The sequence below is a fragment of the Salmo salar genome, chromosome ssa02 (genome assembly GCF_905237065.1).
Source record: "Salmo salar chromosome ssa02, Ssal_v3.1, whole genome shotgun sequence".
NCBI lineage: Eukaryota > Metazoa > Chordata > Actinopteri > Salmoniformes > Salmonidae > Salmo > Salmo salar.
In genome coordinates, this window is record NC_059443.1 from 31,247,443 (window position 1) to 31,271,469 (window position 24,027).

General features: G+C 45.0%; 1 protein-coding gene across 7 annotated transcripts in view; it reads left to right on the forward strand.

Annotated features, from left to right (window-relative positions):
* The window catches only part of LOC106579857 (protein cordon-bleu), a 78,231-nt gene that overhangs the window by 17,584 nt on the left and 36,620 nt on the right, over positions 1-24,027 (forward strand). For 4 of the 7 annotated variants that reach the window (XM_014160227.2, XM_045702195.1, XM_045702204.1 and 1 more), the window contains 5 exons: positions 15,943-16,146; positions 19,173-19,383; positions 21,746-21,974; positions 22,912-22,956; positions 23,524-23,612. In XM_014160227.2, the coding sequence (XP_014015702.2) occupies positions 15,943-16,146; positions 19,173-19,383; positions 21,746-21,974; positions 22,912-22,956; positions 23,524-23,612 (778 nt within the window). Of the gene's footprint in view, positions 1-10,306; positions 10,470-15,942; positions 16,147-19,172; positions 19,384-21,745; positions 21,975-22,911; positions 22,957-23,523; positions 23,613-24,027 lie in introns of those variants that run through there. The other 3 variants (XM_045702198.1, XM_045702206.1, XM_045702200.1) reach the window with 2 other exon arrangements.

Genomic DNA, 24,027 nt, shown 5'->3' on the forward strand with positions numbered 1-24,027 from the left:
CAATGCTTGGAGTTAGTGGGTTTTTGTTTGTCCACCCGCCTCTTGAGGATTGACCACAAGTTCTCAATGGGATTAAGGTCTGGGGAGTTTCCTGGCCATGGACCTAAAATATCAATGTTTTGTTCCCAGAGCCACTTAGTTATCACTTTTGCCTTATGGCAAGGTGCTCCATCATGCTGGAAAAGGCATTGTTCATCACCAAACTGTTCCTGGATGGTTGGGAGAAGTTGCTCTCGGAGGATGTGTTGGTACTATTCTTTATTTATGGCTGAGTTCTTAGGCAAAATTGTGAGTGAGCCCACTCCCTTGGCTGAGGAGCAACCCCACACATGAATAGTCTCAGGATGCTTTACTGTTGGCTTGACACAGGACTGATGGTAGCGCTCACCTTGTCTTCTCCGGACAGGCTTTTTTCCGGATGCCCCAAACAATCGGAAAATTACTTTACCCCAGTCCTCAGCAGTCCAATCCCTGTACCTTTTGCAGAATATCAGTGTGTCCCTGATGTTTTTCCTGGAGAGAAGTGGCTTCTTTGCTGCCCTTCTTGACACCAGGCCATCCTCCAAAAGTATTCACCTCACTGTGCATGCAGATGTACTCACACCTGCCTGCTGCCATTCCTGAGCATGCACGGAGCACGGTGGTGCCCCGATCCCGCAGCTGAATCAACTTTAGGAGACGGTCCTGGCGCTTGCTGGACTTTCTTGTCCGCCCTGAAGCCTTCTTCACAACAATTGAACCCTCTCCTTGAAGTTCTTGATGATCTGATAAATGGTTGATGTAGGTGCAATCTTACTGGCAGCAATATCCTTGCCTGTGAGCCCTTTTTGTGCATAGCAATGATGACGGCACGTGTTTCCTTGCAGGTAACCATGGTTGACAGAGGAAGAACAATGATTCCAAGCACCACCCTCCTTTCGAAGCTTCCAGTCTGTTATTCGAACTCAATCAGCAAGACAGCGTGATCTCCAGCCTTGTCCTCGTCAACACTTACGCCTGTGTTAACGAGAGAATCACTGACATGATGTCAGCTGGTCCTTTTGTGGCAGGGCTGAAATGCAGTGGAAATGTTTTTGGGGGATTCAGTTCATTTGCATGGCAAAGAGGGACTTTGCAATTAATTGCAATTCATCTGGTCACTCTTCATAACATTCTGGATTATATGCAAATTGCCATCATACAAACTGAGGCAGCAGACTTTGTGAACATTTATATTTGTGTCATAATCAAAACTTTTGGCCACAACTGTACAGTACAGTTGAGACGAGCCCCAAATATTAGGTTAGGTGTGGTCGTAATCTTGAGTTCGTTAATGGCCATGTTCTTATATTGGCTGGTTTGGATGGTTGTGATTGTTATTTCACCTGCACCGTCACACTTTGGATGGCAGACTCTGAGTTAGAGGAAGAGCAGCTGTTAGTTCTAGGGATGCTTTAGGTTATCATACGGTGATGGTAGTACTGACACTAGTTTCCTTTTTCACACCTTTACTGCAGTAGCCTCCCTTTATTTAACAAATACCATAATCATATGTTAGTCTCATTCTGTGACTGGAAGTGTCTATGGCTAAAAGAGTAGAGGTATAATATGTGTTTCTCTGAGTCCTTCCCTGCAGCAGACCTTTGTTAATTGAGGGAGCTGCTTAGGGAGTATGGAACAAACTAATTGTTATTTCCTGCTGTTCTGTGCCCTCCCTCCCCAGTCCTCGCTGCTCAGTGATCTACTCCCTGTCCTGTGGGATATTACCCTCCACCAGGGATGGTTTCACACACAGAAGCTGGTCTAGAGGGCCAGGTTATACAGTATAATCCTGGTCTGCATCTCAAATGGCACACTACTCCCTACATAGTGCACTACTTTTGACCATGGCCCATAGGGCTGTGGTTAAAAGTAGTGCACTATATACTGTAGGGGTGCAGATCTGTTGTATAGGGTAGGCCATACACTATAGGCTTCTCTTGTTTGCACTGGCATGTGCAATTCTCGAAGATTAGGTTCTGAGAGAGACTGAATCCTGTCCAGACACACATGGAACACTATCTCTATTAAAGGGGACAGGTCTTCTCATGACATGGGTCATGGCTAAGGTGAGAGTTGTTAGTCTAAGACCGTGGTCTGAAGCAGTCAGTGGATTAGAGCAGAGACTTAGTCTGCTTCCCAAATGGCAACCTATTTTCTACATAGTGCCCTACTTTTGATCAAAGCCCTATGGACCCTGGTCAAAAGTAGTGCACTATATAGAAATAGGGTGCCCTTTGGGACACAGATGTATCTGCAGTAATATGGGATGCTAAAGCATTACCCTATTAACTCAGCACTGCACCATCTGGCTTCAGAGGCTTTGTTTGGTCCATTCAGCCGTGTGTCTTATCAGTAAACTATAGTTGTATGTATTTGTTGTGTCAATAGCCTACTTCTGAAATGACTTCAGAACACTGCTGGTGCTCTGTGGTGTTTGCTCTATTTAATAGTTGCATTAAGACATTCCTGAGGTACTTTGAAGTGAGCATGCTTTGTCATTATTTGTTCGCTAGGTAGGCGGCATGCATACACACTTAGAAAAAACGGTGCTCTATAGAACCTAAAAGGGTTCTTCGGCTCTCCCCATAGGAGAACCCTTTGAAGAACCCTTTTTGGTTCCAGGTTAGAACCCTTTTGGGTTCCATGTAACACCCTACCCACAGAGGGTTCTACATGGAACCCAAAGGATCCTACCTGGAACCAAAAAGGGTTCTATGGGGACAGCCAAAGAACCCTGTTTTCTAAGAGTGTTTAGTTGAAGGGAATATGTTGGCTGTTTTTTCCTGTGGCTGTAATTACTTATGCGATGTCTCACCACCAGTCATACATAGACCAGGCAGCCCTGAATCACCAACCAGTCAGCAGCAGATGACCAGGCCTAGGCACCTAGCTTACATGTCTCTGACTGCTGTGAAGGGAAGAGGGGTGGTGTCTGGTTTGTTACAGTACGACAAGTGGTGCCTCTGCCTCTCCCTTAGGTGGATGTCAGAGAGAACGGCAGCCCAGAGATGCTCTTCGCTTATTCATGTATCTCTCTCTTGCTACCAATGAGTAATTGATCCCAGAAGGCACCTATGTTAGAGCAAGAGGTGCTGGGTTCACTTGTTCCTCCAGAGATGTTGTTACAGTCCTGTACCTCCCAGAACCAGCAGCTTTGGAACAGTCCAAGGCTAGCCGAGCCGGAGTATTCTGAGCATGGTGTGTGGGTGTGTAATGATAGAGCATGGCATTTGGGAAGAGGCCATGGGAGGGCGGGGCGAGGAGTGTCTGATGTTGGAGTACTCTGGACTGCAACGGAATACACCCTGTTACACCCTCTACACCCTTTACAAATGTAAATGTAAAATGTACATATTCTACGCAGTTGACAGTGAGGTTTCTTTTTTTTCCTGAGTTTATATGAAAATATTCATTGGCTTATGTTTTCATTTTAAAAACCAATACAACCATGATCAACTTCTTGGTACATTATTTGATTATACTGATTTGACTTTAGTCTACCTGTTGGTGTTTTCCGTGTTACTGTTCTCAGAGAACTGGTGTATTGTATTGTAGTAGAGCCAAATACAGTTTTAAATGGACACTTCAGAGAATTCACTGGCCAGGTTGTTATCATCAGAAAGCCAATGAAGTCCTTGCCATCTCAGCAATAAAATAGGGTGGGCTTTAGTTGTACCCGTCTAAGTTTGTAATTTGAGAGTGGGGGCATATGCTGAATTAGGAAGCTGCATGCTCTTAGCAACTGCAAACAAATGCCTCTGTGGAGCTCAAATGTCCCCTAGATGCATGTGGGACATTCACTTTTTGCAGCATATGTCATAAATACCCAGCTGCCACCAAATAGAAAGCAAGTCTCTCTCTCCTAGTGGTGTAAATATAGGTTGCTATGAGAACACCATGGCTCCCAGAGTGCCTCCTGCCATTGTTGCTCTGTGGAGTGGCTGAGGGTGAGGGTATTCGCTGTCTGTCCTCTGCTCAATAGGGGGGAAACTCAAGTGACAACTGACAAGAATAGCATTGGTTCTAACGTGTGGAAGGGTTAAAGAGCTTCTTAAGGTAGTGTTTCCCCTATATTATTTTAGCAGAGGTGGCTCTAAATTGTTGCAACCCCTGCAAAAAAGATGATGTAATTTAATATACAGTACCAGTCAAAAGTTTGGACACACCTACTCATTCCAGGGTTTTCTTTATTTTTACTATTTTCTACATTGTAGAATAACAGTGAAGACATCAATACTATGAATAACACATATGGAATGATGTAGTAACCAAAAAAGTGTTAAACAAATCAAAATATATTTGAGATTTTTCAAAGTAGCCACCCTTTGCCTTGATGAAAGCTTTGCACACTCTTGGCATTAACTCAACCAGCTTCACTTGGTTTTGATGTCTTCACTATTATTCTACAATGTAGAAAATAGTACAAATAAACAAAAACCCTTCAATGAGTAGGTGTGTCCAAACTTTTGACTGGTATGTATGTATGTATGTATGTATGTATGTATGTATGTATGTATGTATGTATGTATGTATGTATGTATGTATGTATGTATGTATATACATACACATATATATATATATATATATATGTATGTATGTATGTATGTATATATATATATATATATATTAGTTAAAAATGTTTTTCGTGGTATGCAATTGGTAGTTAGTCTTGTCCCATCAATTCCCGTATGGACTCGGTAGAGGCGAAGGTCGAGAGCCATGCGTCCTCCGAAACCCGACCCTGCCTAGCTGCACTGTATCGGTGACACACTGCTTGCTTAACCCAGAAGCCAGCCACACCAATGTGTCGGAGGAAACACCGTACAACTGGCGACTGATGTCAGCATGCATGCGCCGAGCCCGCCACAGGAGTCGCTAGAGCACGGTGGGACATGGACATCCCGGCAGGCCAAACCCTCCCCTAACCCGGACGATGCTGGGCCAGTTGTGCGCCGCCTCATCGGTCTCCCGGTCACAGTCAGCTGCGACACAGCCTGGGATCGAACCCAGGTCTGTAGTGACTCCTCAAGCACTGCGATGCAGTGCCTTAGACCGCTGTGCCACTCAGGAGGCTTTATATATATTTCTGCCGCGAATTCTGCCGCGCTTTTAAATACATGTAGATAGTCGTTGGCTCAATTACTGGAAGTCTATGGGAACGCTAGTAGCAATCCACAGTCTCTCATTGATGTGTGCTGACAGTCTCTCTTTCTCTCTCTCAGCACTTGGACACCTTCCAAATGAAGGAAGATTTTTCTTTTTTTTCCTCAGTCCTTAATCAATAGCTAGTCTGTTGTGGTATTAAAAGATTTCAAATGAGATGGCCAAAGATTTCTAAAACCAGATCAAGCTGCTTTAGCAGACAATAGGCACAATGGGGTGGACTACATAATTATCCAAATAAGTATTTTATTTCCTGATATTTACTTGTTTATTCTCCTCTTTGTCCCTTCATATTATTATTATTATTAATACATTTTTAAATCAAATGTTCAATGTATATATTCTGATCAGAACCTTCATATTATTGTATGCTAAGAAAAGCACTAATGTCAGGAAATAGATTAAGATTTTCCTTTACCTTACACACAGTACACAAATAGCAGTATGTTCCAATAGGATCCTAGTTCCTATGTAGTATAGTATGTAGTTACTAATAATATGCAGGTATTTCATATGCTAATTATGGTCAGTAAAATAAATGTCTGTTGGAGTGAAATGGGTCACTTTTGTTTTATTACTCCATAGTATGCCTAAATGCACAGTGCCTACTTTTTGAGCATAGTGCTACCATTGTTTGGGGCTAATCCCATTGTGTTGTATAGAACGGGCCATGTCAGGTGTCTCTCACCACAGTGGTTGTGTACCAAATGGCACTCTATCCACTTTATAGTGCACTACTTTAGATTGACCAGGGTCTATAGGGCTCTGCTCAAAAGTGATGCACCATATAAAGATTAGGGTGCCATTTGGGATGCAGCTAGTGTTTCCCCTACCTTCAACTTCTAAAATGACAGGTCGTCATTGTAACAGCTGTCTTCAAGGATGGACCAAGGCGCAGCGGGAATGTGGATACTCATTGTTTTTTAATAAACATAAGTAAAGCATCCACTGGCAAAAACAATAAACAATACTCACGACGACAGGAACAGTCTTGCAGGCAGGCACACAAAATGCAATGCAAGAACAACTACCCACAACCCCAAAGAAAAACACACACTACTATATAGGACTCCCAATCAAAGGCAACTCAACACACCTGCCTTCAATTGGGAGTCCAATCACCCACACAACATTTAACACACACAAACCCCCTGCCACATCCTGACCAAAACTAACACAATTACGCCCTCTGCTGGTCAGGACGTGACAGTACCCCCCCTCAAGGTGCAGACCCCGGAATGCACCTAAAAGAAAAAACAAACCCCCCAAACAACAAAAAATATCCCCCTAAACAATAAGGGAGGGAAGGGAGGGTGGCTGCCGTCACCGACGGCACTGTGCTACACCCTCCCTCCCCACCTATCCTGGAGGTAGCTCAGGTGCAGGACGTGGACCTCGCTCCACCTTCGGCGTCGCCCACTTCGGTGGTGCCGATAGCTGCGCCGGGCAGACGGGCCACTCGGGCTGACCCTGGCAGACGGACCACTCTGGCTGGGCCGGAAGACATGCGGGCCACTCAGGCTGGGCCGGAGGACAGGCGGGCCACTCAGGCTGGACCGGAGGACAGGCGGGCCACTCGGGCTGGACCGGAGGACAGGCGGGCCACTCGGGCTGGGCCGGAGGACCGGCGGGCCACTCGGGCTGGGCCGGAGGACCGGCGGGCCACTCGGGCAGATCCGGCTCAGGATTCACCAGGCTGGGGAGACATAAAGGAGGCCTGGCTCTTGGCGCAGGCCCTGGACTCACCAGTCTGGGAAGACCCGCTGGAGGCCTGGTTTGAGGAGGTGGCACAGGAGAGACCAGGGTGGAGAGACCCACTGGAGAACTGGTCCGTGGAGGAGGCACGGGCTTGACCAGGATAAGGAGACCCACTGGAGGACTGGTCCGTGGAGGAGACACAGGCTTGGCCAGGATAGGGAGACCCACTGGAGGACTGGTCCGTGGAGGAGGCACGGGTTTGACCAGGATGGGGAGACCCACTGGAGGACTGGTCCGTGGAGGAGGCACGGGCTTGACCAGGATAGGGAGACCCACTGGAGGACTGGTCCGTGGAGGAGACACGGGCTTGACCAGGATAGGGAGACCCACTGGAGGACTGGTCCGTGGAGAAGGCACGGGCTTGACCAGGATGGGAAGACATGCAGGAGGCCTGGTTCTGGGCGTAGGCACAGGACGTGCAGGGCTGGGAAGACATGCAGGAGGCCTGTTTCTGGGCGCAGGCACAGTCTTTACCAGACAACCAGCACGCACCTCAGGACGAGTATGGAGAGCTGCCTCAGGTGACATCATTCCCACGACACGCTCATTAGGGTGAATGCCGTACTTTATGCACCACACTAGCAGCTCTCTCATCTCTCTCTCTCTTAATTTCCCCATTAACCCCGTCACAGTCTCTGCCTCATACCCCTCGCTCACCTCCAATGTCATCCCGACTGGCTCTGGTTCCGACCTCAGCTCCACCGACTGTCCCGTGTGCCCCCCCAAAATGTTTTATTGGGGCTGCCTCTCGCGCTCGTTGCGCTCTCTCTCCTCGTAATAGCGCCTCTCCTCTCTCGCCGCTTCAATCTCCCACTGCGGGAGGCGATAATCCCCAGCCTGAGTCCATGGTCCCTCTCCGTCCAGGATTTGTTCCCAAGTCCATTGGTCCATCACGCTGTACTCCTGCTGCTCCTTCCTCCTCCGCCGCTTGGTCCTGGTTTGGTGGGTAGTTCTGTAACAGCTGTCTTCAAGGATGGACCAAGGCGCAGCGGGAATGTGGATACTCATAGTTTTTTAATAAACATAAGTAAAGCATCCACTGGCAAAAACAATAAACAATACTCACGACGACAGGAACAGTCTTGCAGGCACACAAAATGCAATGCAAGAACAACTACCCACAACCCCAAAGAAAAACACACACTACTATATAGGACTCCCAATCAAAGGCAACTCAACACACCTGCCTTCAATTGGGAGTCCAATCACCCACACAACATTTAACACACACAAAACCCCTGCCACATCCTGACCAAAACTAACACAATTACGCCCTCTGCTGGTCAGGACGTGACAGTCATTGTGGCGTCTCTCTTCATCAGGTCTAAACGGTCTCCTGCTTCTAATACACTACAGTCCCAAACTCTACTAACATATTCCACTATTTTAATAAGACCCAGGGAAGGAAGGAATATTTATAGTTCCATAATTATTTTGGCAGGATAATTTATGAACCTCATATAGTACAAGCGCTCATCAGTCTTTCCTTGCAGAGTTAGCCAGTGAGTTGTATCTCCCACTGACTCACTGCTTCCTTTATTGTTGTCCAATACAACAGAGAGCATTATTGATATGAACTTGAGCCTGTGGTAGAAAGAGCACAGAGGGGTTGACTTATTCTATCTGGATAGTTGCCTAGAGGGGAGCAGAGTCTTATTTGGGCCTTGGAATGTGAACAGTCCCATGCACACAGAGACTAATCTCGTAATCAGTCTAACACAACACCAGGGTAACAAACTGCCAGGTTATAGAAGTAGTATCTATTCACTGGTTAGCGAGATACCCTACAGCTACTGCAGTTCCTGTGCTGTGGGGCTTGTTGTGATGCTTACACAGCCCCGCTGGGTCTAAACAGCTAGGTTAGGTTTATAGCAGTAGTAGGCCACTCCTCTCAACACCTAGCTGGTTTGTTAGTCACTGGCTACTCCCTACTGTAGTCCCCTGTGCTGTACTGTGGGGTGATGTTGTTGACCATATCATAGTTACACTATCTCTGACAATCCCTACTGCAATGTAATCCTACAATAATTACAGCTGTATGTCTTTTTTTGGTAAGTCTCTAAGACCTTTGCGCATCTGGACTGTACAATATTTGCCCATTTCTTTAAAACGTTATTCAAATTGCCTGTTGATGATTGCTAGACAGCCATTTTCAAGTCTTGCTATAGATTTACAAGCTGATTTAAGTCAAAACTGTAACCGAGGTCACTCGGTTACATATAATGTTGTCTTGGTATGCAACTCCAGTGTAGATTTGGGCTACTCCTTGCTACTCCTTTCTTTGCTCAAAGGGATATTCTATATATTTTTTTAAATGTACACCACTACCAAACGGTGTCCTTCTTTGCTAGGCATTGAAAAACCTCCCTTGTCTTTGTGGTTGTGTCTGTGCTTGAAATTCATTACTCGATTGAGGGACCTTACAGATATGAAATGACGTTGAACCAACGTGGAATAGACACTGAATTGACATCTGTGCCTGAGGGAAGTTAGAAAAAGTTATAAATCATCCTCAGATTCTCATCAGATCGTCCAAGAAACCTCCAAGGTAACTAGCTAACTAGCTTGTAATCCTGGAAGTATAGCCAACCCTATTATAATTGTTAGCTAAGATACAGTAACGTTACGCTAGCTAAATTATTTGGGGAGTTAATATAGAATTGGCTGATGATATCACTGAGCTCAAGAGAGAAAATGAAACTGTCCTCGATTTACAGATGAGTTTCAAAGGAAGAGAACATAATTACATTTTCATGCATTTTGGATTACAATATCCTTTAAAAAAGTCACCAGAAGTGACCTTCTCACAGTAGTTAAACAAAATCTTGTATGTGTTTCCATTGGATTGTGTGTTCAGTTAAAAAATATCTTGGGTTGATTCCTTTCATAACTGGCCAATGAAGTGGAGAGAGCGGACTGAGTGGTTCTGTGAAAGGTCCATTTGTAACCCAGTCACTGAGGAAGCTGCACTTACTGCCCAGCTCAGTATCGGAGTTTCCTTCTCTCTTTTGGAGACTCTCTCTCTGCCCGAAAAGGTTCTTTGTTTGTGTTTGTGTGTGTGTGTGTTAGCTGACTCAATGGGTCCTGGGCTGGAGACAAGGTGATCTCAGTCTCGAGCGGAGATGTGCGAATTGTTGCCCCAGTTTCAAACACACAGCTACACAGGTGCAGTGTCTACCTGATCCATTCATATTGGTATACCACACTACACTGGTTTTGATCATGAAGTTCTTTTCATTTAATCGCCCTCTCTGTAGTGTTTGGAACAATTCTATTTCAATGGTTCAATTTCTCTGTGGCGGTGTATGGATGCCGGACTTGGTTATTAATAATTAACTTAGGTGAGGTTAGAGTCCAAGCACAGTGGTTTGTTGAATGTTCACATGCATGCCTACTCTCCACCTTCACAGAACAAGGTGTCTTCAAGGCTCCTAGAAGAGATCTTTTCCCTGTAGTTCTTGGGAAGGATTTATAAACACGGACTGATATACAGAACTCTTAATCAAAAGCCCAAGGACTGACTTGACGTGAGTGGTGCAGATTTATCTCATACTGTTGTTTGCTCAGTAGGGAGAAAGTGTGTAACTATTGAACATACCTAGAAGGGAAAAAGCATTAATCATTGTAAACTGTATATTATAGTCAAGATAATGGTGTGTGCTGAGACAAAGCTACAATTTGTTCCTCTGACACGCGTCAAATACATAGTCAGGTGTAGTAAAAGTTAGGACCACTAATGATTTTTTCGCTAACTATAAAATTTTCCGCCAAGATAGAACTGCCAAAGGGGGCGGTGTTGCAATCTACTGCAAAGATAGCCTGCAGAGTTCTGTATTACTATCCAAGTCTGTACCCAAACAATTCGAGCTTCTAATTCTAAAAATTCACCTTTCCAGAAACAAGTCTCTCACTGTTGCCGCTTGCTATAGACCTCCCTCTGCCCCCAGCTATGCCCTCGATACCATATGTGAATTGATTGCCCCCATCTATCTTCTGAGCTCGTGCTACTAGGTGACCTAAACTGGGACATGCTTAACACCCCGGCCATCCTACAATCTAAGCTTGATGCCCTCAATCTCTCACACAAATGATCAATGAACCTACCAGGTACAACCACAAATCTGTAAACACGGGCACCCTCATAGATATCATCCTAACTAACTCGCCCTCCAGTGATCTCAGCGATCACTGCCTCATTGCCTGCATCCGTAATGGGTCTGCGACCAAACGACCACCCCTCATCACTGTCAAACGCTCCCTAAAACACTTCTGCGAGCAGGCCTTTCTAATCGACCTGGCCGGGGTATCCTGGAAAGACATTGACCTCATCCTGTCAGTAGATGATGCCTGGCTTTTCTTTAAAAGTGCCTTCCTCACCATCTTAAATAAGCATGCCCCATTAAAAAATGTAGAACTAGGAATAGATATAGTCCTTGGTTCACTCCAGACCTGTCTGCCCTTGACCAGCACAAAAACATCCTGTGGCGTTCTGCATTAGCATCGAATAGCCCCCGTGATATGCAACTTTTCAGGGAAGTTAGGAACAAATATACACAGGCAGTTAGGAAAGCTAAGGCTAGCTTTTTCAAACAGAAATGTGCATCCTGTAGTACTAACTCAAAAACGTTCTGGGACACTGTAAAGTCCATGGAGAATAAGAGCACCTCCTCCCAGCTGCCCACTGCTCTGAGGCTAGGAAACACTGTTACCACCGATAAATCCACTATAATTGAGAATTTCAATAAGCATTTCTCTACGGCTGGCCATGCTTTCCACCTGGCTACCCCTACCCCGGTCAACTGCCTGGCACCCTCCACAGCAACCCGCCAAAGCCCCCACCATTTCTCCTTCACCCAAATCCAGATAGCTGATGTTCTGAAAGAGCTGCAAAATCTGGACCCCTACAAGTCAGCCGGGCTAGACAATCTGGACCCTCTCTTTCTAAAATTATCTGCCAAAATTGTTGCAACCCCTATTGCTAGCCTGTTCAACCTCTCTTTCGTATCGTCTGAGATTCCCAAAGATTGGAGAGCTGCCGCGGTCATCCCCCTCTTCAAAGGGGGTGACAATCTAGACCCAAACTGCTACAGACCTATATCTATCCTACCCTGTCTTTCTAAGGTCTTCGAAATCCAAGTTAACAAACACCGTACCTTCTCCGCAATGCAATCTGGTTTCAGAGCTGGTCATGGGTGCACCTCAGCCACGCTCAAGGTCCTAAATGACATCATAACCACATCGATAAGAGACATTACTGTGCAGCCGTATTCGTCAACCTGGCCAAGGCTTTCGACTCTGTCAATCACCACATTCTTATTGGCAGACTCGACAGCCTTAGTTTCTCAAATGATTGCTTCGCCTGGTTTACCAACTACTTCTCTGATAGAGTTCAGTGTGTCAAATCGGAGGGCCTGTTGTCCGGACCTCTGGCAGTCTCTGTGGGGGTGCCACAGGGTTCAATTCTCGGGCCGACTCTCTTCTCTGTATACATCAATGATGTCGCTCTTGCTGCTGGTGATTCTCTGATCCACCTCTACGCAGACGACACCCTTCTGTATATTTCTGGCCCCTCTTTGGACACTGTGTTAACTAACCTCCAGACGAGCTTCAATGCCATACAACTCTCCTTCCGTGGCCTCCAACTGCTCTTAAACGCAAGTAAAACTAAATGCATGCTATTCAATCGATCACTGCCCGCACCTGCGCGCCTATCCAGCATCTATACTCTGGAAACTCTCCTTCCAGACTCACATTAAGCATCTCCAATCCAAAATTAAATCTAGAATCGGCTTCTTATATCGCAACAAAGCATCCTTCACTCATGCTGCCAAACACACCCTTGTAAAACTGACCATCCTACCGATCCTCGACTTCGGTGATGTCATCTATAAAATAGCCTCCAACACTCTACTCAACAAACTGGATGCAGTCTATCACAGTGCCATCCGTTTTGTCACCAAAGCCCCATTCACTACCCACCACTGCGACCTGTACGCTCTCGTTGGTTGGCCCTCGCTTCATACTCGTCGCCAAACCCACTGGCTACAGGTTATCTACAAGTCTCTGCTAGGTAAAGCCCCGCCTTATCTCAGCTCACAGGTCACCATAGCAGCACCCACTCGTAGCACGCGCTCCAGCAGGTATATCTCACTGGTCACCCCCAAAGCCAATTCCTCCTTTGGTCATCGTTCCTTCCAGTTCTCTGCTGCCAATGACTGGAACGAACTGCAAAAATCTCTGAAGCTGGAGACTCATATCTCCCTCACTAGCTTTAAGCACCAGCTGTCAGAGCAGCTCACAGATCACTGCACCTGTACATAGCCCATCTGTAAACAGCCCATCTATCTACCTACCTCATCCCCATACTGTATTTATTTATTTATCTTGCTCCTTTGCACCCCAGTATCTCTACTTGCACATTCATCTTCTGCACATCTACCATTCCAGTGTTTAATTGCTATATTGTAATTACTTCGCCACCATGGCCTATTTAATCCTTAACTCCCTTATCTTACCTCATTTGCACTCACTGTATATAGACCTTTTGTTTTCTTTTGTTCTACTGTATTTTTGACTGTTTTTTGTTTATTCCATGTGTAACTCTGTGTTGTTGTATGTGTCGAATTGCTATGGTCGCAGTTGCAAATGAGAACTTGTTCTCAACTAGCCTACCTGGTTAAATAAAGGTGAAATAAAATATATATATATATTTTTTTACATAATCTTCTCTCAGTCCTGCCTTCAGTGCAGTTAGCGCCATGTATTTTGGTGCAGTGTAGAGGTGCCGCCTGCGCTCAAAAAAGAGAGTTGAAAAGGTTTTTTATGCCTATTGTAATTGATATATTGAAGCATGAAGCATTATACAGTATAATGACAGACAATAGAAAAACATTGTAATGCGACAGACTCGAGTTTGGATGAATAGCAATGCATGCTGGTTATCTTTATCCTTGTGTGTTTAAATGGTTACATCACTATACTGTTTAAAATAATTGTTTTATTTATTTGCACACAAGAAACTACAAAACAATATGATAAAAGTTTAAAAGGCAAATTACATTTACATTACATTTAAGTCATTTAGCAGACGCTCTTATCCAGAGCGACTTACAAAATGGTGCATTCACCTTATGATATCCAGTGGAACAACCACTTTACAATAGTGCATCTAAATCTTTTAAGGGGGGGTTAGAAGGATTACTTTATCCTATCCTAGGTATTCCTTAAAGAGGTGGGGTTTCAGGTGTCTCCGGAAGGTGGTGATTGACTCCGCTGTCCTGGCGTCGTGAGGGAGCTTGTTCCACCATTGGGGTGCCAGAGCAGCGAACAGTTTTGACTGGGCTGAGCGGGAACTGTGCTTCCTCAGAGGTAGGGGGGCCAGCAGGCCAGTGGTGGATGAACGCAGTGCCCTTGTTTGGGTGTAGGGCCTGATCAGAGCCTGAAGGTATGGAGGTGCCGTTCCCTTCACAGCTCCGTAGGCAATCACCATGGTCTTGTAGCGGATGCGAGCTTCAACTGGAAGCCAGTGGAGAGAGCGGAGGAGCGGGGTGACGTGAGAGAACTTGGGAAGGTTGAACACCAGACGGGCTGCGGCGTTCTGGATGAGTTGTAGGGGTTTAATGGCACAGGCAGGGAGCCCAGCCAACAGCGAGTTGCAGTAATCCAGACGGGAGATGACAAGTGCCTGGATTAGGACCTGCGCCGCTTCCTGTGTGAGGCAGGGTCGTACTCTGCGAATGTTGTAGAGCATGAACCTACAGGATCGGGTCACCGCCTTGATGTTAGTGGAGAACGACAGGGTGTTGTCCAGGATCACGCCAAGGTTCTTAGCACTCTGGGAGGAGGACACAAGGGAGTTGTCAACCGTGATGGCGAGATCATGGAAGGGGCAGTCCTTCCCCGGGAGGAAGAGCAGCTCCGTCTTGCCGAGGTTCAGCTTGAGCTGGTGATCCGTCATCCACACTGATATGTCTGACAGACATGCAGAGATGCGATTCGCCGCCTGGTTATCAGAAGGGGGAAAGGAGAAGATTAATTGTGTGTCGTCTGCATAGCAATGATAGGAGAGACCATGTGAGGATATGACAGAGCCAAGTGACTTGGTGTATAGCGAGAATAGGAGAGGGCCTAGAACAGAGCCCTGGGGGACACCAGTGGTGAGAGCGCATGGTGCGGAGACAGATTCTCGCCACGCCACCTGGTAGGAGCGACCTGTCAGGTAGGATGCAATCCAAGCGTGGGCCGCGCCGGAGATGCCCAACTCGGAGAGGGTGGAGAGGAGGATCTGATGGTTCACAGTATCAAAGGCAGCAGATAGGTCTAGAAGGATGAGAGCAGAGGAGAGAGAGTTAGCTTTAGCAGTGCGGAGAGCCTCCGTGACACAGAGAAGAGCAGTCTCAGTTGAATGCCCAGTCTTGAAACCTGACTGATTAGAATGAAAAGAGCATGTGCAGGAGGTGTTAAAAGAGCACCTCCCCTTGTAGAGCACCTCCCCTTTTTTAAGTATTTATAAAACAAGATAACTGCATTAAGTTTTTATAATAATGAACAAATCGTGATAAGGAAAGTCCTTGGTGTCAGATTTGAATGGAACATCACATCAACACGGACCATTGTGACCCTGACAACAAATAAACAAACTTTACATATCTGGAGACAGACTTGCTTTTAAGTAATCTCTCTGAAAGACATTGCAATTGCAATTCAAGTTGCCTCTATTATGTTTGTTGTCACCTATCCCAGCGCAAAACAGCAAAGTAGTGCAAAATCTGGTCTATTCTATTTCCCTTTGAATCACCATGACGACCGGACTGCCTTTTCTGGGAGAAAACAAAACAACGTAATTAATTTCTCTACGTTGCCACAATCAGGCCAATCTGCAAAGGACAATTTTGCTCTAAAATATCTGATTATAAAACTAATCTTAACCCAAAACTTAGCCATACCCCTAACCTTATGCCTATCCCTAACCTTATGCCTTAACCTCTGTCCATCCCCCAGGAAGAGGATGAAGTCCCGAGCCCCTCCTCCGCCCCCGGCCCCCGAGCCCGCCCCCAGGAGAATCTTCCGTAACGCTGTGCCTGATGGGGGAGGCTCAGCGCAGGGCAGTATGGGCAGCATGGTGATGGAGAACATGAGGACCAGAGTAGACCTCCACATCACTCTGCCTCAAGGCTACCAGACCAGCAGCACAGTGGACGGCAGGTGAGAGGCAACACACGCACACACCAACACACACGTCACATATGCACACGTACACATTACCCCTTCGACCCTCAATTCACAGACTCTGTTATGTATGTGGATGTGGCCTTGTTTGGTATCTGATCGGAGAGGCCTTTTCAAGGATCCCTCAGTGGCCCAGAATCAGTGTGTGTGCACATGTTGTGAGAAGCTGACCTGCCAGAGCCTCTCTGGCCTTAATGAATGTCTCTCTCTCTGCTGGAGCAGTGAGTGAATCAGACCAGGCCATCCAGGACTCCAGCCCTCATGCAGAAAACAAGACAAGGGCCTCTGTTAATGCTGTTAATGAGTGGCATGTGAGAGTTTCTAACAGTATTTTTTTTTGTGAACCAATATAGGACAGTGGTCCCAGGTCTGTCTGTAGTCTTGCCAACTGCTCTGGACAGAAAAAAACTGATCTGGGATCAGGCTCATACAGTGGTCGTCATCTCTCTCACTTGGGGCCGTGTTTTCCATTGCCTTTTACTCTGAGTGATGCTCTTTGCCAAGTAATTTGGGTAACACTTCATTTGGATACTCCATCTTTAGACTATCAGTAACATTTCAACTAGCTATCTAATACTAAACAAAAATATAAACACAACATGTAAAGGGTGGGTCCCATGTTTCATGAGCAGAAATAAAATTAACATTTGTAATACAAACATAAAGGTTATTACTTTCAAATTTGGTGCACAAATTTGTTTACATCACTGTTACTGAACATTTCTCCTTTGCCAAGATAATCCATCCACCTGACAGGTGTGGCATATGAAGAAGCTGATGCTGGGGACAATAAAAGGCTACTCCAGAATGTGCAGTTTTATCACACAACACAATGCCAAAGGTGTCTCAAGTTTTGAGGGAGCGTGCAATTGGCATACTGACTGCAGGAATTTCCACCAGAGTTGTTGCCAGAGAATGTGACAGTACAACCAACTGGCCTCACAACCGCAGACCACATGTAACCACACCAGTCCAGGACCTCCACATCCAGCTTCTTCACCTGCGGGATGGTCTGAGACCAGCCACCCGGACAGCTAATGAAACTGTGGGATTCATTTATTTTATTTTATTTTATTTAACTAGGAAAGTCAGTTAAGTACAAATTCTTATTTACAATGACGGCCTACCCCGGCCAAACCCTAACCCGGACGATGCTGGGCCAATTGTGCGCCGCCCTATGAAACTCCCAATCACAGCCAGTTGTGATACAGCCTGGAATCATACCAGGGTCTGTAGTGACGCCTGTATCACTGAGATGCAGAGCCTTAGACCGCTGTGCCACTCGGGAGCCCCTTTCGTTTGCACAAACAAAGAATTTCAGCACAAACTGTAAGAAAGCATCTCGGGGAAGCTCATCTGCGTGCTCGTCATCCTCACCAGGGTCTTGACCTGACTGGTTTTCTGATCCACATCCATTTCCTTATATGAACTGTAACTCAGTAAAATCTTTTAAATTGTTGCATGTTGCATTTATATTTTTGTTCAGTATAGATTCCCACATTACTGAGCACAAATCACATCTCTAGCTCTAACCTTAAACCTCATCTTAACCCTAAACTTAACCCTTATTCTTAACCTAACCCTAACCGTAACCTTAGCATACAGTTGCTTATCAACAAATAGTTTAATAGTATGACCATCTGTAGAGCATTTACAGATGAAAAATCTGGACAATCCAAATGAAGTGTGTGTAACCGTCATTTGATTTATGGGAAATCAGTTTCGCTGTCTCAGTGCATGATAAAGCCCAAGGGAGTTTCATCCAGGTGTCATAAATGTCTTGTAATCACCTGGTTCATGTGTGCAGGAAGCAGTCAGACAACACCCTCTCCATTATGGTGTGTAAGGGTTTTGTCACACTTGTCACACTGTTTTCATTATGTTAGGGAATACAGATCAATGTGTTGTGTTTCCAGTGTCTTGTCAAAGCCTCATTTGCTAGCTAGATATGTTATTCTAAGAAGAAAGTTGTAGTATAAATTAATACATTGTTATTTTCGAATGAACCGTAACTCCCCATCCTACAGCTAATGAGTAATGCATTATGATGCAGTTGTAAGACTTGTGATGAGCAACCTTTGCTCTGGTCTTTACCTGTTGGTTGTTCAGAGCAGCCCTTTAGCACTTTGGTCATATGAGGTGTCTTCTCCCAGCAGGCAATAGAAAGCATCCTTGAGTTTCTCTCTGTCCTGGATTGACAGTTACCCTTTGACACCTCGTCAGTTGATGTTCTGTATTACATGACATGGGACTTCATATGATGCTCAAAAACAGAACATTGTATCAGGATTTATTAAGACATTCTACATTCTCAAGTGAAGGATTTAAGACACTGGCCAGTCGGGCTAGTAGACTGCAATTTTTACTAGCCCTGGTTACATTCTTCTAGCCAAATTTGTGCCATTTGATATTTGAAATCCAAAATGTCACTTGCCTGATGGGCTAGTTTGGCACATTTTCTACTAGCCCTATCTGCAAAGCACTAGCCTCAGGCTAGCTTACTTTCCATCCCTGCATACATATATTATAAGTAGACCAGATGGGTAATTTATTGTCAATTGACTAAGGCTAGATTTCCTATCTGAAATTCATTTAACTTTCTAAAACGTCACTAAGGTCAGATCATTAAATCAGCCTTTTATGTACCAATTTGCAGGCTTATCTAATGCTGTAAGCCGAGCGGCATGAGTGCCTGCCTGTGCATCACCCAGTGTAATTACAGCTAAAGGAGGTAACCCTATCTGTCAGTCAAGTCACGTCCCAAACAGCACCCTATTCCCTCTATAGTGCACTACTTTTGACCAGAACCCATAGCGGTCTTGTCAAAAGTAGTGGTCCTTGGTCAAAGAAGTGCTCTAACTAGGGAATAGGGACTTACCTTGGTTTACTTTGTCCCGCTCCGCTCTACTCTACTCTGACAAGCCTATGACTCTACCTCTACCTGGCTTCCTGTCTGTGACTCAGCCTGGCTTCCTGTGCTGCTTTTGCCTCTCTCTGTGCAGCAAAGCGCTCATGGACCTGTTGGTGGATCTGTGCAGCCGGTACCACCTGAACCCAGCCTATCACACCCTGGAGCTGCTGTCCAGCGAGGGCCTGTCCCTAGCCTTCAAGCCCAACAGCCTGCTGGGGTCCCTGGACGTTGTTGCCATAAGCATCAGGGAGAAAGTGTTGCAGGACAAAGTGGTGCGGAAACCTCCGCCTAAAGTGCCAGAGGTGAGTACCTACTGATCCTGACCCTGATATAGAGATCTCTGTGTGTGTGTGTGTTTGTTTGTTACTGAGGATATGTAGCTGCATTGTGATAGTGAATAAGCAATTAGCTGTGTTTTATTGTAACCTGAGGATTCATAGTTATCCTCTGTTTAGTCTTCCATGAATGCACATGTATGTAGCACTTCATAAAGTTATTGGAAACGAGTTTGTTCTGGTCTGGGCCTTTTGCTGTTGTAGTGCACGGTGGGTATCGTTGACTGTTTTTGGGATACAATGAATAAGATGTTTTCAGCATTCATTGAACCTAACCTTTGACACCTGGGAAATGTGATGTATGAATCTCTATGTAACCATTGCGATCGCCCTTCTTTACCTTTTGACACTAAATCGTTGCAGCAGGAAAGGCCACAAAACCCCGAAAGGGCTCATGCTAAGGTAGGCAGCAGGTGTTGTAGAGGCAGTCTCTAAACCAGTGGGATTATTACCGGCTCTCGGTGGCTGATTGAGTGTCTTCTCTCTCTGTCTCCAGTGTCTCCTCCTACTTACCTAGCATGTGAATTTTTCATGAGAGCCTTACCTTTAGTTACCATGCATTATTTCTACTCTACTCTCAGGCCTCACTGGCCCTGCTCCCCCTATCTCCCGTTGACCTCTCTTTGGCTGATGGCCATAGTCTGACACTATGTCACGTCCTGGCCAGTATAAGGTTAATTGGTATTGTAGTTTGGTCAGGACGTGGCAGAGGGTATTCGTTTTATGTGGTTCGGGGTGGTGTGTTTGTTGAAGGGGCATTTGATTTAAGCATTCCGGGGTTTTTGGGCACTGTTTGGTTTTCATGTATTCTATGTTTAGTCTAGTGTGTCTGTTTCTATGTTTTGGTTAATTGGGGTTGGGACTCTCAGTTGAAGGCAGGTGTTGTCTATTTGCCTTTGATTGAGAGTCCCATATATTAGGGTGCGTTTGTCATTTGTGGGGAATTGTTGTGAGCACTGCTTTTTTTGGTTTAGCCTGCTGCACTGTCATGTTGTGAGTCCTGTTCATGGTTTTTGTTTTTCCAGTGGATACTTTACTTGTTTTGTTAATTAAAGAAACATGAGTGTCCACACTTCCGCTGCGCCTTGGTCCGTCTCTCTCATGTATGACATTTTCAACGATGAGTACGACTTATTCTATGACACACTATTTCACTCTGAGTCATCGACATTGTGGGTAACACTTTACTTCAAATCAACCGGTATAATGCATTATGTGGTTGTGATGCATTTTATGACTTGTAATAAGCATGTACAGTACAACCCCCCCCCCCTTTGAAACTGAGTGGTGTAAATTTAAATAAGCATACATAATAATCTATTGATTTCAATGTATGGATTTTTATGTATTCCACTAACATTTGATAAATTGTTGCCTAAAAATATGCTTAGATTCTTTTTTGTAAGTTGCCTCAGTAAGTATTAGCAAAGAGCCACACTCAAAACAGTTGTGATTGTTTCACACTCTTGACTGGTAAGTGGTTGACATGATGTTTTCAGAAGGAGAGTCTTGAAGTCTGTACATTGTGTACTGGTGTGTGACTGTCATGGCCTCCGTGATAACAGTATCTTTGTGGTATGTCCCAAATGGCACCCTACTTCCTATATAGTGCACTACTTTTGACCAGATCCCTATGGACCATAGTGGGACCTTGTTAAAAGTAGTGCACTATATAGGGAATTGTGTGCCATTTGGGATGCTGACTGTGTTCTTCATAACAACCACCTCAACCCTCTTAGTGCTGCTTGCACTGTTGTTATGATCCCTCTCTATGGGTACACCAAACACCCTGGGACTGACCAGTCATTGGCTGCCCACACACAGGCCCTCTCTGTCAGGCCTCGACTTGGCTCCCAGCCTCAGTTACCTCAGAGTGCTAGTCTTGAATGTCCCCGTCCCCCGTCCCCTGTCCCCCCGTCCCCCCTCCTCCACTAGGTCTGTCAACAAATGTCTACGTTCTAAGGGAAAAGCTGAAAGTAAAGTATAACCTCTTTTAAGTAGGTGGAGTGAAGTTTTTAGTTAATCATGGTTTATCCCACTAGTCTGACACCCACTTTTTGTCTCTCTCTCTCTCAATATTTTCCACGCTAGTTTTTCCCCATTGGATATGTACTGCTGAGATCTTTACTTTCAAGTCCCATTTAATTACTGAACTTAGACATGGGTTCAAATCGTATATATTTTTGAGCGTTTGATTGAGCCTGCCTGAAGTGCCAGATCGACATGATTGCAGACAAGCTCAAGGTCAAACGAATACTATTTGAATCTAGGAGGTTCTCTAATACTGTATCCATCCATTGGCACTAAAGTCACTGTCTTCCCTGTAAAGAAAACGGTGCGTCTGGTGGTGAACTACCACAGGAGCCAGAAGGCCGTGGTGAGGGTGAGTCCCCTGGCGCCCCTGGAGAGCCTGGTCCCGGCCATCTGTGAGAAATGTGACTTTGACCCGTCCCATGTCCTGCTGCTGAAGGACAATGTCAGCAACCACGAGCTGGAGCTGGACAAGTGTCTGAGCGAGCTAGGCATCAGAGAGCTCTACGTACTGGACCAGACTTTTGGTAAATAAACCACTTTATACCCACATCTCCCTCTACCTCTTCCTGTAGAATGGTGACACATTTCTTGCCAACTCCTATGGCCATCCTATGGTCATTGGTACGACAATGATTATAGGAGTTGACAAGACAGCACAAACCGATCTGGGACCAGGCTACTCCACGTCCTCACATGATACCTACAGTGTTAGCCTGGTCCCAGATCAAATCAAGTTTGGAATGTTAAGGAGTTGACATTGTAGCAGAAACAGATCTGAGACCAGGCTAACTGTACCAACCTATCTCTGTTAACAAACTATTACTGTTCCTCTTATTCTTCTCAACCTGTTTAATCCTATATTTAATTTGAGCTCTCTCCGTTGTTTTCTGTCACGCTTTTAAACCCTGATTGCATCTATAATCAGCACTCACACGTGAGATTGTTTTGAATCAAAGTAACATGCATTACTTTCTTACTGCAGCTGTACACATCTGTGCCTGTAATGTTTACATGGAGTGTAATTCAGTCTGGGCTAGTTCATTTTATCAGGGTGGCGCTGCAGAATAAATAATAAGTGAGCTTGTGTTTACATATTTGGTTAAATGAGCTTTGATAAGCACATGCCTTCCAGGGTGTGTACTCTGCCCCCTATGACTCTGCACTTAGAGAGGCAATATAGACGGTTAGTCATTAGAACACTACCTACAAAGCCTAGTGAGATGTACTGATGCTTGAGTTAAACTAGAGGCAGTTGTCAAATACCATTGTCAGTGTTGTTGGTAGTTTCACTGTTTCCCTCTTTTTTTCTGTAGGCAGGGGTGGGAGGGGTGGGGGATTGCTTAGCCAATAACATGGGAAATGCTGCATAGTTTTGATAAAGAGAGAATCTTTTATAGCTAAGGATGGTCTGCATTGTTACAAGGGCCCTTAATGTTGTTGAAATCCTGTGATTATTTCCAGTTCGTCATCCTAAAATGGCTTCTGCACCTGCTCTAAATTACTCAGGTATTACTGTCTGTACGCTGCTTATTGTTCCCATCCACCATGCTGTAGTGACATTAACCGTAGCTTAACAGTCACTTGTACAGTCACATTAACCCCGTTTTGCCGTTCCTTTTCTCCTCGTAGGACAAGCTCGCTTGTTTTGTTTGTTTTACATATCTTAGATCAAATATAAGATACAGTCAATGTTATTTCCCTTTCTTTCTGGCTTACAGTGTGTTATGACTGTTTGTTAGATTTATTTTCAGAGGTTGAAGAATAGATGCACTGTCATATTGGAAGAGTTGAGTTGCAGTGCCATCTACTGTTGAAACTGCCTGATTGTAGATAGAGGCTTGAGAGTGTGTGTTGTTTATGGAGAATACTTTTTGTTGTATGCATGGGTTAAACTTTTAATAACTGCCATGACTTGCATAATGTGGTGTAGTAGTATAGTTCTAGCTGTGGTTTATTTCATCCCATTGGTTAATGAAGGAACTGCATGAATGAAAACCTTTATTTTTAGCTCAGTGGGGCAACCCTTTCATTTCGGAGTGAACTGAAACCTATTGTCTGTCTATTCATTGTTAGAATACTTCCGTTCCAACACCTCAAGTGTCGGTGGGGCCGAGAACAAAGGTCTGCTCGGATTCTTTAAGTTCAACAGAAGGAAATCAAAGGTAAGACGGCACAGTTCACTTATGTTCCAACAGAGTGACATTTATCCCATTGGCTTGGCTAATTTAACACCATAATATCATCTAGAACATACTACAAGGCACCATGCATAGGCTACTCACTAAGAGAGTGTGTCTGCAGATCAAGCTGACTTTAAACTGCTGACTTACTACTACTATATGTTGAAATGCAGGAAAAGGAAGCATATTTTTTCTGTGTTTGATTACTTAAATAGCTACTGTTATTCTTGAGCTCAACATATGATGGATTTCCATAAAAAATAATCAGTCTTACAGATTTTACTGTCCCCGTGGAAAGGGCTTTTTAACCCTAGAGCTGTAGGAGTACTGCTATCATCTGTCAAATAACTGAAATAACTGCATGTCATGCTTGTATTGTAGTTGCATTCTGATGTAT